Source organism: Schistocerca piceifrons, chromosome 3 (genome assembly GCF_021461385.2).
Source record: "Schistocerca piceifrons isolate TAMUIC-IGC-003096 chromosome 3, iqSchPice1.1, whole genome shotgun sequence".
Lineage (NCBI taxonomy): Eukaryota > Metazoa > Arthropoda > Insecta > Orthoptera > Acrididae > Schistocerca > Schistocerca piceifrons.
Window position 1 is genome coordinate 346357748 of NC_060140.1, and position 14856 is coordinate 346372603.

At 39.7% G+C, this 14856-nt stretch overlaps 1 protein-coding gene across 2 annotated transcripts in view; it reads right to left on the bottom strand.

The window, feature by feature from the left end:
* Positions 1-14856, bottom strand: part of LOC124787908 (DNA repair and recombination protein RAD54B-like) — a 332405-nt gene that overhangs the window by 275574 nt on the left and 41975 nt on the right. For both annotated transcript variants that reach the window (XM_047254891.1, XM_047254890.1), the window contains exons 4-5: positions 14653-14748; positions 14347-14535 (exon numbers count right to left, since the gene is read on the bottom strand). In XM_047254891.1, the coding sequence (XP_047110847.1) occupies positions 14347-14535; positions 14653-14748 (285 nt within the window). The remainder of the gene's footprint in view (positions 1-14346; positions 14536-14652; positions 14749-14856) is intronic.

Below are 14856 nucleotides of genomic sequence, written 5' to 3' on the forward strand. Positions count from 1 at the left end.
CAACATTGTCAAAAGCTTTCTCTAAGTCTACAAATGCTAGAAACTTAGGCTTGCCTTTCCTTAATCTATTCTCAAAATACTAATAAAAATTCTTTACAGATGAATGGAAAAACTGGTAGAAGCCGACCTCGGGGAAGATCAGTTTGGATTCCGTAGAAATGTTGGAACACGTGAGGCAATACTGACCCTACGACTTATCTTAGAAAATGGATAATGAAACGCAAACCTACGTTTCTAGCATTTAAAGACTTAGAGAAAGCTTTTGACAATGTTGACTGGAATACTCTCTTTCACATTATAAAGGTGGCAGGGGTAAAATACAGGGAGCGAAAGGCTATTTACAATTTGTACAGAAACCAGATGGCAGTTATAAGAGTCGAGGGGCATGAAAGGGAAGCAGTGGTTGGGAAGGGAGTGAGACAGGGTTGTAGCCTTTCCCCAATGTTATTCAATCTGTATATTGAGCAAGCAGTAAAGGAAACAAAAGAAAAATTTGGAGTAGGAATTAAAATCCATGGAGAAGAAATAAAACCTTTGAGGTTCGCCGATGGCATTGTAATTCTGACAGAGACAGCAAAGGACCTGGAAGAGCAGCTGAACGGAATGGACAGTGTCTTGAAAGGAGGATATAAGATGAACATCAAAAAAAGCAAAATGAGGATAATGGAATGTAGTCGAATTAAGTCGGGTGATGCTGAGGGAATTGGATTAGGAAATGAGACACTTAAAGTAGTATAGGAGTTTTGCTATTTGGGGAGCAAAATAACTGATGATGGTCGAAGTAGAGAGGATATAAAATGTAGACTGGTAATCTGAGAAATAGAAATTTGTTAACAGTGAGTAGAGATTTAAGTATCAGGAAGTTGTTCCGAAAGTAATTGTATGGAGTGTAGCCATGTATGTGAGTGAAACGTCGACGATATATAGTTTGGACAAGAAGAGAATAGAAGCTTTCGAAATGTGGTGCTACAGAAGAATGTTGAAGATTAGATGGGTAGATCACATAACTAATGATGAAGTATTGAGTAGAATTGGGAGGCAGAGTAGTTTGTGGCACAACTTGACAAAAAGAAGGGACCGGTTGGTAGGACATATTCTGAGGCATCAAGGGATCACCAATTTAGTATTGGAGGACAGTGTGGAGGGTAAAAATCATTGCGGGAGACCAACAGATGAATACAAAAAAGAATACACTAAGCAGATTAAGAAGGATGTAGGTTGCAGTAGGTACTGGGAGATGAAGAAGCGTGCACAGGATAGAGTAGCATGGAGAGCTGCATCAAACCAGTCTCAGGGATGAAGACCACAACAACAGCAACAACATCATGATACCTTCTAGTATCTCCAGGCTTCTTCCATGTATACAACATTCTTTCAAGATTCTTGAACCACGTGTTAGCTATGATTAAGGTATGCTCTGTGCAAAATTCTACCAGGCGGCTTCCTCTTTCAATTCTTACCCCCAATCCATATTCACCTACTACGTTTCCTTCTCTTTCTTTCCCTACTATCGAATTCCAGTCACCCATGACAATTAAATTTTCATCTCCTTTCACTGTCTGAAAAATTTCTTTTATCTCATCATACATTTCATCAGTCTCTTCCTCATCTGCAGAGCTAGTTGGCATATAAACTTGTACTACTGTAGTAGGCATGGGCTTCTTGTCTATCTTGGCCACAATAAGGCGTTCACTATGCTGTTTGTAGTAGCTTACCCGCACTCCTAGTTTTTTATTCATTATTAAACCTACTCCTGCATTACCCCTATTTGATTTTGTATTTATAATCCAGTATCCACCTGACCAAAAGTCTTGTTCCTCTTGCCACCTACTGAGCAAGGTGGTGCAGTGGTTAGCACACTGGACTCGCATTCGGGAGGACAACGGTTCAATCCCGTCTCCAGCCATCCTGATTTAGGTTTTCCGTGATTTCCCTAAATCGTTTCAGGCACATGCCGGGATGGTTCCTTTGAAAGGGCACGGCCGACTTCCTTCCCCATCCTTCCCTAACCCGAGCTTGCGCTCCGTCTCTAATGACCTCGTTGTCGACGGGACGTTAAACACTAACATCCTCCTCCTCCTGCCACCAAACTTCACTAATTCCCACTATATCTAACTTTAACCTATCCATTTCCCTTTTTAAGTTTTCTAACATTCGGCTCCCCAATCTGTAGAATGCCAGTTTTCTTTCTCCTTGATGCCAAATGTCTTACAGCATACGATCCGAGCGAACTGCTCACATTTGCTGCAGATGCTTCAGACAATAGCATAAACACCATTGTCACATTAACATCATAGTTTTGAATGACCAACTTTCGCTTGAAAGACTCTGACAGTGACACAAAGACATTATAGTCAAATTGAGCAATGGGCTCTTGCACTTGGTGGGGGCTCTTGCACTTACATCTGCAGTCATGAAATTTCATGATTACATTTATGGACATAACTTTATACTCCTCACTGAGCTTAACCTTTAGTGGCTATATTTGGACTAAGCAATACTGTTCCTATACAAACAACACACCTGCAGTACTCAGTCAAATTATGATTATGAAATTATATTCAGGTCCACAGCACTAAATGACAATGCAGACTCACTTTCACATTTTCCAATAGGTCTATACAAAAAATTTGACTCACCAGCTGATGTTCGTTCTTCAGTAGATATCAGTAGTGGAAAACAAAGGAAAATTTCCCAGTAAACTCCAATTTAATTGACAAACATGTGCCTGAAGATCCCGTTTTGTCTAAGATCAAACAGTCTATTCAGAGTGGCCTAATGATAAGAAGTTAGTTAATCAACCACAGATTAAATCTTATTGGAATATGAGGCATACACTTACACTTTACAAATGTGTTGCTCTGGTACATTTGGAATCAGGCATAGTACAAGGGGTTATTCCTGGAGTGCTTAAATCTAAGGTACTACAAATGCTGCATCAATGGCATTGGGACACAGTTTGTACCAAACACACTGCAAGACAGCATTGTTACGTGAAGAATATTGATAAATGCGTTGAAGCGATGTTGGTTAAATGGCACTTATGTCAAAGATGCCAGTCAGCTTCGCCTTGACAATATTGTCTGTGGTTACAGGCAGCAGAACCCTGGTCATGTCTGCATACTGATTTTGTAAGACCATTCTCTGAAGCTACTGGGACATCTTCATGGACATTTTCTCTGAATTTCCATTTGTAACACGGATGTCATTGATATCTTGAACGACGACTATCCAGGCTTCGTCAAAAGTCTCCTCTATTGCAGGAATACCGAAATCTATTGTCACTGAAAATGGCACACAATTTTCTTCTCAGACATTTAAAACAATTTTGTGAAACCAATGACATTTCACACTTCTGAAATGCACTGTTTCATCCTGAGGCTAATAGATTTGTTAAATGATTTGTATGAACTTCCAAGTCCACCATGATGAAGCTGGTTCAACAGTACCAAAATGACAATGGTTTATTGATCTTCGTATCTTAGTGCAGAGCTACTCCACCAAATGCACAATCTGCAACAGATAACATCCATGAAAGACATCGAACACTGTTGCCAATTTTAAAACCACTTATGCACCCACAATCCGAGTTTCGACAATAGTTGAAGCACAGATTTTAAACTGAATGAACTGGTACTCATTTCAATGTACAAGTATGGAATAAGAAAGACATGAGTACCAGGCATAGTCTTCGAGCAGCTCACCAATGCTGTGTTCAAGATAAATGTTCACATGGAATCACAATTTGCCATGAAAATCAAAGCATGTCACGTCATACTCACATACATACAGGAAAGAACTCTAGGCTATTTTCCTTTACATAACTTGAAGGAATATATGCAGCCAGCCATGTGAGCGACTGTCCAACACAGCTGGCAGCCGCCGTCAGTGCCTTTAGTGGTAGGCCCCCGTTGCATACAGCCTGCAAGAGGACGTCATGCCACCCATCTCATACCAGCCTAAGGACATTGAAATGGCAAATGCTTGACTGGCTGCCCACTCAGTGCAGTTTTCCCACGGTGCCATAGCCAAAGGCCGGGGGAGGGGGGGGGGGTGGGGGGGGGGGGACAACATACAAGCATCCACCAAATACAAATGTCTGTAAGCAGGGAAGCAGAACACTAATTAAACCAGCTGGCTTCATCTGTGCCCCCCCCCCCCCCCCCCCCCCGGCACTCCAGGAAGGGATGTTGTGTAGCAAAAAACATGTACATAACAAATGTCGCCAACCACACATGCACAACCACTCACCCAATGTCTCTCAATTCTGGGAAGCAACCTCCAAATGGTGCTCACAAACCTGAAGCTCATCCTCCATCCACCCCACTTCCTTCAGCGCATTGCATATGTCCACTAATTGTGTGGACAGCCGCCACAGGGATTGCTGTCAGCTGTGGACTACATTGCTTCTGCCTTGTACTGGTGAACATGCAAATCCACCCTTGTTTAGGGAGAACTACAACCATTAATGCAAAGTCCACACATTTCATTCAGTCATAGTAACAATATCGGGCGCTGATGACCGCAGAGTTGAGCACCCCACAAACCAATAATAATCATCATCATAGTAGCAATACCACGGACTGCCAAGAGACGCAAAGTTATTTAGATATCACAGTTTAGATTTAGGATATCAGGTACCATACATCACTTGTACCAAAGTTAAGTTCAATTTTGTAACATACTCTTAATAAACGTTATTTATTATATTTTACTGTGTTGCCACATTTCTGTAATAGTGCCATCCTGTGAGACTTGTGTTTGATAATCACACTGTGCAACGGCTAGCTGTAAGAAACTATAGCAGGGAAACACTTCTCAGCTACTGTGGATGTTTGGGCTCAATTAAAAGTCGCATTCAGTTACTTCGACAAAAACAATTCTGGGACTCCTTATAAACCAAGGCAGTGAACGACTCTGTCCACGATGAAGCACAGAAATAAGATACACATTAAGAGCCACTAGATCCGGCTGTATATGAATCCTGAATGGCCTCATTGCTTGTAGTCTGTTTCTGAAGAGTCCCTCCATTGGAAAGTGAGCAACAATTTGGAATGTCGTTGACTGTGGGGGTAGGCTGCTGACACGTGTCGCACAATGCAGATCTGCCGCCTGATGATCAGTATTGGCTCACCAGTCTCAACAAACTATATGCTCTCATTGCCAACTGAATGCCATCATGGTAAAAAGCTGGCCTAACTGAGCTGTAAATCGTGCATCCAAATTGAAGGCAGGATCACACAAATGCCTTGTAAAACTGGAACAGAAATGTTCAGTCTGCTCACCATGACCTGTAGCTGAAGCATATTAAAATATTCAATGCTTTAGGCCCCTGACATTTATATTCAGCAGATGTGGTTATCAACTAAATGCAGGACCCAGAAACCCCACTTAAATTTTAAAATTGAGAACAGTATCCCTTGTTTTAAGAATAGGCATGTTAAAGGGGTGATGTGGACGACTAAAATTAACAAAAAAACATTTCTCCGAAGAAATTTTATAATCAGTGCTATTTATCTACTCATTCAATCATCTTTTAGTGAGTTGCAGCTAACGAGTGGTCACTGCAAGGTTGGAGGAGGAACAGAATATGGCAAAGTAGTCTGCTAATAATGAACATCGAACAGGAAACGTAGCTGTGGGCGTAATTCCACTGATGGTGCACGCGCGCCCACACACACACACACACACACACACACACACACGCACACACACACACACACACACACACACACACACACACACATGCACACACACACTTAAAACAGATCCTCAAGAGCCGGTATCCACATAGGAAAGATTGTTGCATTTCCGTCTCCAGCAGCTGAGATTGTCAGTAGTTGAAGCCCTCATTTGTAGTGACTAAGTAGTTCTCAGATTTAGGACCCAAGTCTGACTTTGGTTGACCACATGTTGTAGCACCTTCCCTACACAGCTAGTGAGAGCCACAGTGTGATAACTACTGGACAGCATAGGTCCTTCCCTGGCTTCAGAAAGAGTACTAAAATCACCTCTCTCCGGTCAATCAAATTTTATTAAAAAAGGATAGGACGACTTCCTTTGAATTCTGTTTGTGGCATCTTAACATACTGTACGGAACTTGATCCTTAGTAGGTGCAGTCTCCTTGGCCTGAGATAATTCACACTCAAGTTCCCACATAGAAGAGGGTAGATGTAATTTTCAGTGCTGTTTGAAAGGAAATTCCAGTCACCACTCTCCACGAATGCCCAACTGCAGCAGAATGCTGGATCCTGGCATTCAGTGGCAGAGTTCAAACTGAAGTACTTTGCCATTGCCTGTGTGATGTATCCAGGTGTAGATAGGAGACAATAAAGTCTTAGTATAGCAATTAGAGATGCTCTGATACATTTGCCATATATCCTCCTTAAGGCTTCCCATTCCTTTGAAGAGCCAGTCAAACGATTTATTGAGTCTAGAAACACTTACCATGACTAATTCTCACTCTGATTCTTCTTCATGCCTTTTCATTTGTGATCTTAAGGGCTGCAATGTTTGTAGCAGATGGTTGGCGTTTGAATTGTCACTAAATCATGTATCTAAGCCTGAATGCATATCATCATTCCACCATTGGATATGTCACTAAGTCGGCCTGAGGTCTTTTGGATGGATAAATCAGTAGCACAGTGGATCATGCCGGTAATGTAATCCACCCAGTTTTGCATTTCTCAGTGTTCAAAAACAGCTAGAGGACCCAATTTGCCGTGCTACGCATCCACCATAGTGAGTTCCTTTTAGAGACCACTCTGAGAGATGGAGCCACACAGCAAAGTGGTCACTTGAATTCAATTTATGGACCACTTCCCACTGAGCAGTATCTATATGGGTTGGAGAACAAAAGCAAAGTCTACAGTGGAGAAGATCCCACTGCAGTTCTAAAGTGTGTGCTACTACCAGAGTTAAGAAGGCATTACTCTTCTGACACAATGAGGATTTCAACAAGTCAAACCTTGGGGCATGTCAATGCAGATCACCATAGCATATTGTGTGAATTAAAATCCCTTACAAATAGGAATGGTTGGGAGAGTTGTCAAATCAGGTCAGAAAGAGCCTCCCTATCCAAAATATCTTGGGTGGCAGATAGACATTACAAATTGTAATGCTGAATGGAATAAGCTCTTTGATAGCAACTGATTAGCTTTTCTGGAAGGGATATAAGTGGAATGGTAATTGTTCTTCACAAAGACAGTCACTCTGTCTTTAGCCCTGTCCCCACGGAAGTCATCTTTTTTGGTGGTGTCTGTAACCTCTGAGCATAGGGGTGTCGGTATGTTTAAAATATGTTTCCTGTTAACACAGGTAGAGGTATGTCCCGTGAGCCAACAGTTCCAGCTCCTCTACATGTGTTCTGAAACCATTCTTGATTCATTGGACCACAGGAGTTACTTATCAGTGAGATATATGTCTTCCCTACCTCTTCTGCATATAAGAGAACCCTCTTCAGAAGGGGGAGAACTGAGAGGACTTGAAGGTTCATTTATGCAGACCTCAAAGTATATGTTCAACTCATCCTCATTTGAGCATTTTTATATCTTATGCTCAGCTTTTTTATGGTATGCTTCACCTTAATCTTCATCTTCTGATTTGAGCCAAGGCAAACTGTTTTTCAGCCTCTGTCCTTCCAATGTGGTATCTACGGCAGGAGCTGAAGCACTGCTTATCACTGGAGTTTATGTCAAAACAGCATCAGTTTCATCCACTTTTTTGCTTCTGCAAGTGCCTTTGCAAATGTATTTTTTGGTGTCAGAAGCCATAGGCAATGTGCATGTGTGGAAACACTTTTTGATGCTTCTTCAGAAGTGCTGCAGTAAACAAAGTTGTGAGTGTTTTGAGTTGAAGAGATTTTTACACCACCTCCACTTCAGTGTATGGTAAGTGCTTAGTCATCTTCAGTTCCCAGATTTTCTTACCTTCCTTCACCATTATGTACACACTGCTCCATGCTGGATGTGGACCTCAGCAACTGACACAGAAATCATGGGGGGCTACACATATTCCCTTAGATGGGGGCAACCAATACCACACTTACTGCACACAGCCTGACCTTTATACCCCGTAATAGGGTGCCTAGATTTTCAGCATGTAGAACAAACACCTCATGGGGTAGTGGAAGTATGGTCTGACTTTATGTCTTATAAATCAAACTTTAATACAATCTGGAAAAACCGGCAAATCAAATGCCATGTAAATGATTCTGATTTCTTCAGAGTTCCATTCACGAGATGCATTACATTTTACACTTCAATGATCCATTCATCAGTCCATTGCTCTGTAGTGTCGATATCTATGATGTTACTGCATGTTACCACTCCCTGACTATGGTGCAGTTCAATTACGGCAGAATACTTGTCCAACAGTCTTGAATTCTGGAGGTTGGTGGCTTCCTTGTTTCTATCAGTAATGTTCCACTACATAACATCTTAATAGATTTTGGGGTTCCAGCCAAACCATCAAGACTTTTCTGGATATAGAAGGGTGATACCTTTTCAAACATACCGTCTGCTCTTTGAATCACAAGAAAAGCAACTTGACACACTGGGTGTGTACTGTTGTGATACATCACTTTAATTTTAGAGGAAGCTTGCTCAGGAGAGCTACCCTCCCATACTCTATTTGTAGGGTGGATGTTTTTACTGCCCAATGGACCACCCAAACCACTGGGAGCAAGTATTTGAGAAGTCACAGATGCCACAGTGTTCCCACAAGCAGCTGGGTAATCCTTATACAACCAAGTCACAGCATGGCACCCTAGGGTCTCCCCACTAGTGGCTTATCCACCTCAACAGCCCCCCTAGCACATCTTGATGTTAAGGGGTTTTGTATAGAGGTTTAAATCATTCTCACAACCCTGGGCAGCTAAGCCAAGATCCATGTTCACTGAGATTCAGAACATTCCACCACTGTGCTACATCGTGGTCACTGAAGCATGCCAGAGCTTACCAAGCTCGTACCCAGCAAATGAATACTGAGCTATCTTTGAATGAGACGGGGTCACATAAAAAATACCAAGGACATGGTGAGCATTCCCCCCCTGGCTCGGCATCATTCACACCTGACAGCATCTGATTTCTTTGGAGTCGGAATTATTACATTTTTCTTGAAATCTGGGGGTATTTCCTGTGTCACACATCTTGCATACTAGGTGGAATAGTATTATCATGGCTGGTTCCCCCAATGATCTCAATAATTCTAAGAGAAAGTAGTCTACTGCAGGAACCTTGCTTTGACTTTGGTCTTTCAGTGCTCTGTCAAATTCTTCTTGTAATTTCTGATCTCCCATTTCATCTTCTTTTTCTACAATGTTGTCTTGAAGTTCATTTCCCTTTTATAGCACTTCTAGAGATTTCTTCCGAATTTTAGCTTTCCCTTCTTTGCTTAGTTCTCGCTTGCCATCTGAGCCCTATGATATTCAGATAATTACTTTCCTCTTCTCCAAAGATATCTTAAGTTGTCCTATAGACAGTATCTATATTCTCAATAGACCTGCATGATTCTACAGCCTTACATTTTAATTCTCTATCCATACCTGCTTAGCTATTTTACTCTTTCTATCAGTCTCACTTTTTAAACTATTCTATTTCCTTTTGCCTGCTTCATTTGCTGCATTTTCGTCTCTTGTCAATCAAATTCAATATCTTGTCTAATATCCAATGATTTCTAGTGGGCTTTACCCTCTTGCCTATTTTATTCTCTGCTGTCTTGACTTTTTCCATGTCTTGAAGCTACATATTTGCCTTGATTATATTCCTTTCCCTTGTTTTGGGCCAATGTTAATTCTGAAACTCTAAACACTCTCTGATTCTTTTAATTTATGCAGGTCTTATCTTCTTAACTATTAACCTTTCTACAATTTCAACAGTCCATAATTAAATTATGGTCACTGTCCAAATCTGATTCAGGAAATGTTTTGCAGTTTAGAATCTGATTCTGAAACCTCTGTCTTACCATTATATAATCTATACGAAACTTTCCCATATCTTGGGGTCTTTTGCACATATATAACCTTCTCTCATGATTCTTAAGCCAAGTGTTACCATTTATTAATTTACTCTTTGTGTAAAATTCCACCAGGAAGATTACCTCCTCATTCCTTTCTCACAGGCCTTGTTTTGTTACTCTTCCTTCTCTTCCTTTTCCTATCAAATTACACAAATATTTGTCTCCCTTAACTATCTGAATAACATCATACATTCCTTCAACATTTTCATTGTATGTGGTGCTAGTTCATATATAAACCAGTGCTACTGTGGTGGGATTTGACACACACACACACACACACACACACATTGGAAATGAAAATGTCACGTTGACTGGCTTGTCCTATTTTCATTCATTAATGGCTTATGGTATATTCTGGGTTAATTTCGTATATATCAAAAGACTTTTTCCAAAATAATTACCATACTTATCACACTGTCACCTAAACTGGGAGGCAGATAACCCTGAAATTCTAATATTGTTCTCCCATCAAGGCACAGCCTAATAAAATGGCACACCATGGCTAACACACTCTACTGGGTCTTCCCATATGAATAGATGTCAATGTATTATCTGACAATGTCTTATGTAAAGCTTCGTAATGTGACTTTCATCCAACAACACTACTAAAAGGAGATTCATGGGCTTGGTCAACATCATTTTATTGTCATCATCTATCTACTCCGGCCACAGGTCTCCCCTAGTCACACACGGGATTTCTATTGCTATGTACTCTGCACGTAATATTACTGTGTGTAGCAAAGGGTACATCATTTCATCCCCCCATTCTATTTGCTGAGGGTGCACAGGAATAAAAATGGGCAATATCCGACTGTAAATGCCACAGTTTCTCCTATTTTATCCTTGTGATCCTTATGTAAAATATGAGCATAAACATACGAATTACTATTTTTGGCTAACCTTGGGCTCTGCTCTTCACTTAGTTAACTCAGTCCACATATGTATTTACCTCTTTAAGATATCCGATTCTGGCACATGTGCTACCAACAGTATCCAGCCTGTCTTTCCAATATATTTTTACTTCCTAGACAGTGTGTCAACAACATACATATTTGTATAAAGTTGTTTTGCCCCATTTTATCACACACATGCTGGGACATTTCCGCCAACCCCAATACAGCCCATCAAACTAAAAAACATCTCCTTTCCTTGAAATGAGGAGTATTTGAGGATGTCTTGAATGTTCTGGATGGTTCTGTCTGCTGGTTACGTTTGTTGTATAAATTGCTGAACATTACAAGAATTGGAGCAGGAAGTTTGCTTGACAGAGATGTCTGAAGTACTGTAGGATCACCGTTAAATCTTTCAGTTCTGTGTCATGAATAACGAACAAATTAAAGACACACATCATATGGATACAACAAAAGGATATTGCAACATACCCTAATTTGTTCACTATTTTAGAAGCTTGTGTGTACATCACAGTAAAATCACTTTTTAAAAAGTATTAGCAACATACACACAAAATCATCAATAGGTATATAAGATTTATCAAACAGAGTATATGCTACAATCATACTGTCTCTTCCATGCGACACAATGGTGGTCTATCCAGTAAATGTTTCATAGACTTTGTGTTCACTTTTTAAATATTTCAAGAGTGGAAGGCCTTCGTAGATGTCAAACAGTTGACAGTAAAATACTCAATTCTTTAAATAAAATTTCTTTGCTGACATAAAAATTGTACAGCCATAATCAAGTCATGCTCAAACGACTGCCTTGAAGAACATCAGAAAGACATGACCTCTCAGTTTATCATGCCCATCGTCTGAGGCCCTTACGTTTTTCTGTTCATTGAGCAATCTCTGACACATCAGGTAATTGACTGCCAAGTTAGTTTGTTGTCAAAAATAAAGCACAGGAATAATATGGTATTTTTAACATTTGGTACAGCATCCTACATTTTCATCATGTTTAACTGACAAATAACTGTTGAAAAGTGGTGTATTAGCATTCCCTAAATACAAAAAAACAGTAAGTTGTTGTGAGACAGATCGTTTCTGTACAAGGGTTGAATCAGCACTTCTACATTGGTCTTCATGAGGTGCTTTTAGACTAGCAGGGAAGTGGGATTGTGCATGTTATCATCATGTGTAACAGATCAGCACATCTGCAAATCCTTGGTAACAATTTCATGCACAATAGTCTTGTCTAAATCCACATTCTCAGCTGTCATTAAACATTTTAATCGACAGCTAGTACTGTAAACAGCTATTGTGGACAGAGCTCGTTTTCCTTCTCCTCAGCTTCTCTTTGAGCCTCTTGGGTTATCATGTAATCCATTTGTGGTAACAGGAGGAGACAGTAACTGCTTTCCTCCATACATGTGTGTACTGGACTCTGCTCCAGATTTTCTTCGACGTTTAAAAATGGTTCTTTCTTCCTTTTGTTGACACAGTTGTATCATCCTGCTATACTAGCTATCACCAGGTTTTGACGCTGTGTCATTATATGCTACAAAGACAAGAGTCCATCACTGACACACACACACACACACACACACACACACACACACACACACACACAGAGAGAGAGAGAGAGAGAGAGAGAGAGAGAGAGAGAGAGAGAGAGAGAGAGAGAGATACACAAGACCAGACTTCAGTATTGTTAGAGGTTATGTCCAATTTACTACTCTTTGCCTCAACCTTACAACATCAAAAGTGAGGTTTTGGTTACAGTGAGGTTTTATAGATATTAGATGAACTGGAGGTTAGCAAATACAGTATTAATGCCAAAGTTCACTAAAATCTGGGTAAGAAGATCTGTCCCTGATCTGTGTTGCACAAATTTTCATATGTGACACACACCCATCTTTTCTGTGAATCGTTCATCAGCCACATCCATTTTGACCCCAATTCCATTAATTTAGCATATCACAGTCACACTGCACGGGTGTCTTGAATAACATTTTCTTGTATGTTGTAAGGAACTGTATCCTAGCTGCTGCATGCATACTGTGGCATCCATGGACATGAGTGCATGACATTTAAAGTAAACATTGTCAGAGACTGTCAGTAATGGGTTAGTAAGCAGTCTGTAGTAAGAATTTTTCACAGCACGCATGTAAACTAAAAAGAACTACAGTATCCAAGGTGTTGATATGAAATTACCACAACAGTGAAGGATTCATACAGCTATGTTGTGAGAAAATATTAAGAACCAGAAGTTGATAGTGCAGACATGATGAACAAATGGAACATCATGAAGAATTTACGTACTTTGTCTAACTGAGTAATATAGAAGTGATTACAGGAAACTTAAGAACAAGAACATATACAATTCAATTCTGGTGGATCTCCTAACACAGCTCACGCCTTTGTGAATCAAAAGCTACACAAGTGTTAGGAATTATACACTGTTGCACTGAACAAACAATAAATAATACTGGAAAAATTGTTAACTTTAATTCCAGAAACTAAACTGCTCATTAGCATACTGATTTGCTTAATGTACAAGTTTGAAGAGACATTTACATAAAGTTTTCAGTCAGCTTTGTTACTGAGTATGGAGGGTAGTTACAATTTTATCTGTTCCCTTAATGCCTACCATAAACAATGCCATAACAGAATTGCAATATGTAAATGCACAAACACCAATGCTTCAAATCAATCATTATACAAAACATAGGAACTCCAGGTAGGAAAATCAACAATATAAGGAAAAGACAGATTGATACTAAGCGTAAAAATGACACACGGAGCTGCAGACAGGCACAATGAAAAGACACTTACACATTAACTTTTGGCCAAAGCCTTAGTCAAAATAGGAAAAAACACACACATTCATTCACACAAGCAAGCACACATCACGTACACATAACTGCCATGTCTGGCAGCTCAGACCAGAATGCAGCTGTCATGAAGAACCAAAAATAAAACTTCTTAGTTAGTTTAGTATAGCTTTGTAAAGGTCGAATTGTGTCTACTGAAGGTCCATAAAACTATTTTGTTTGCGGTTTTTGGTGCCAATTTCATGCAACTTTATCTACAATGACAAATGCTGTTTCATGAACTTTATTTTATGATTTGTTATGCTGAAGTATTTCTGTCTAGACTCTATAGGTATAATTACAGAAATTCGTGATTTACTACAGATAATATTTTTTGAAATTATTTTATGAAAAAATAACAACTGTTTCATTTTCATCAACACGTTATTTATAATTGCATCACTTAAACAATATAATTGTTCAGTTAAGAAGATTACAAATGTTTAAAACAGTTATTAATAATTAAATGTGAGATGAACTCTTACTAGACAATGCTATGATTAAGAATTTGAACTTTAATCACGTGAACTGCTTACAAATTTAAGAATTCTGTACTAACCCGATGCTCATCTGGGGGACTTGGCATAACCAAGGGCCTATAATTTTGACCACAAAAATTTGAGGTTTTTTTATGCAGAATAGGTATGTCTTTTCTTGCTTTTTTTGTAGGCTTTTGATCACTCTGCCTGTCTGGCGTTCTTTTACTGGACACACTGATAGAGTCAGTTGTTTTCACTTCATCCACAATCTGCACACAGTAAAAACAATATTACTTTATTGAGACTTAATATTCATGGCAAATGATAAAATATCAGCATACAAAAAGAGGAGAAAATTCAACAAAAAATGTTCAAAAGCCCCTTACCTCAGCCTCTTTTCCACCAAGAAGCAAACGTGTACCATCTTCAAATGAGGACACCTTTACATTTGAAGACTGGCCTAGAATTTTTCCACCAACATCCTACAAGGAATTGGTAACAATGAAACAGTAGAATAAAGAAATAAAAGAGTTAAAAGGAGCAGCTCAATTTCACCTCTCAGGTTTACTCACCATGACTGATGAATAGTA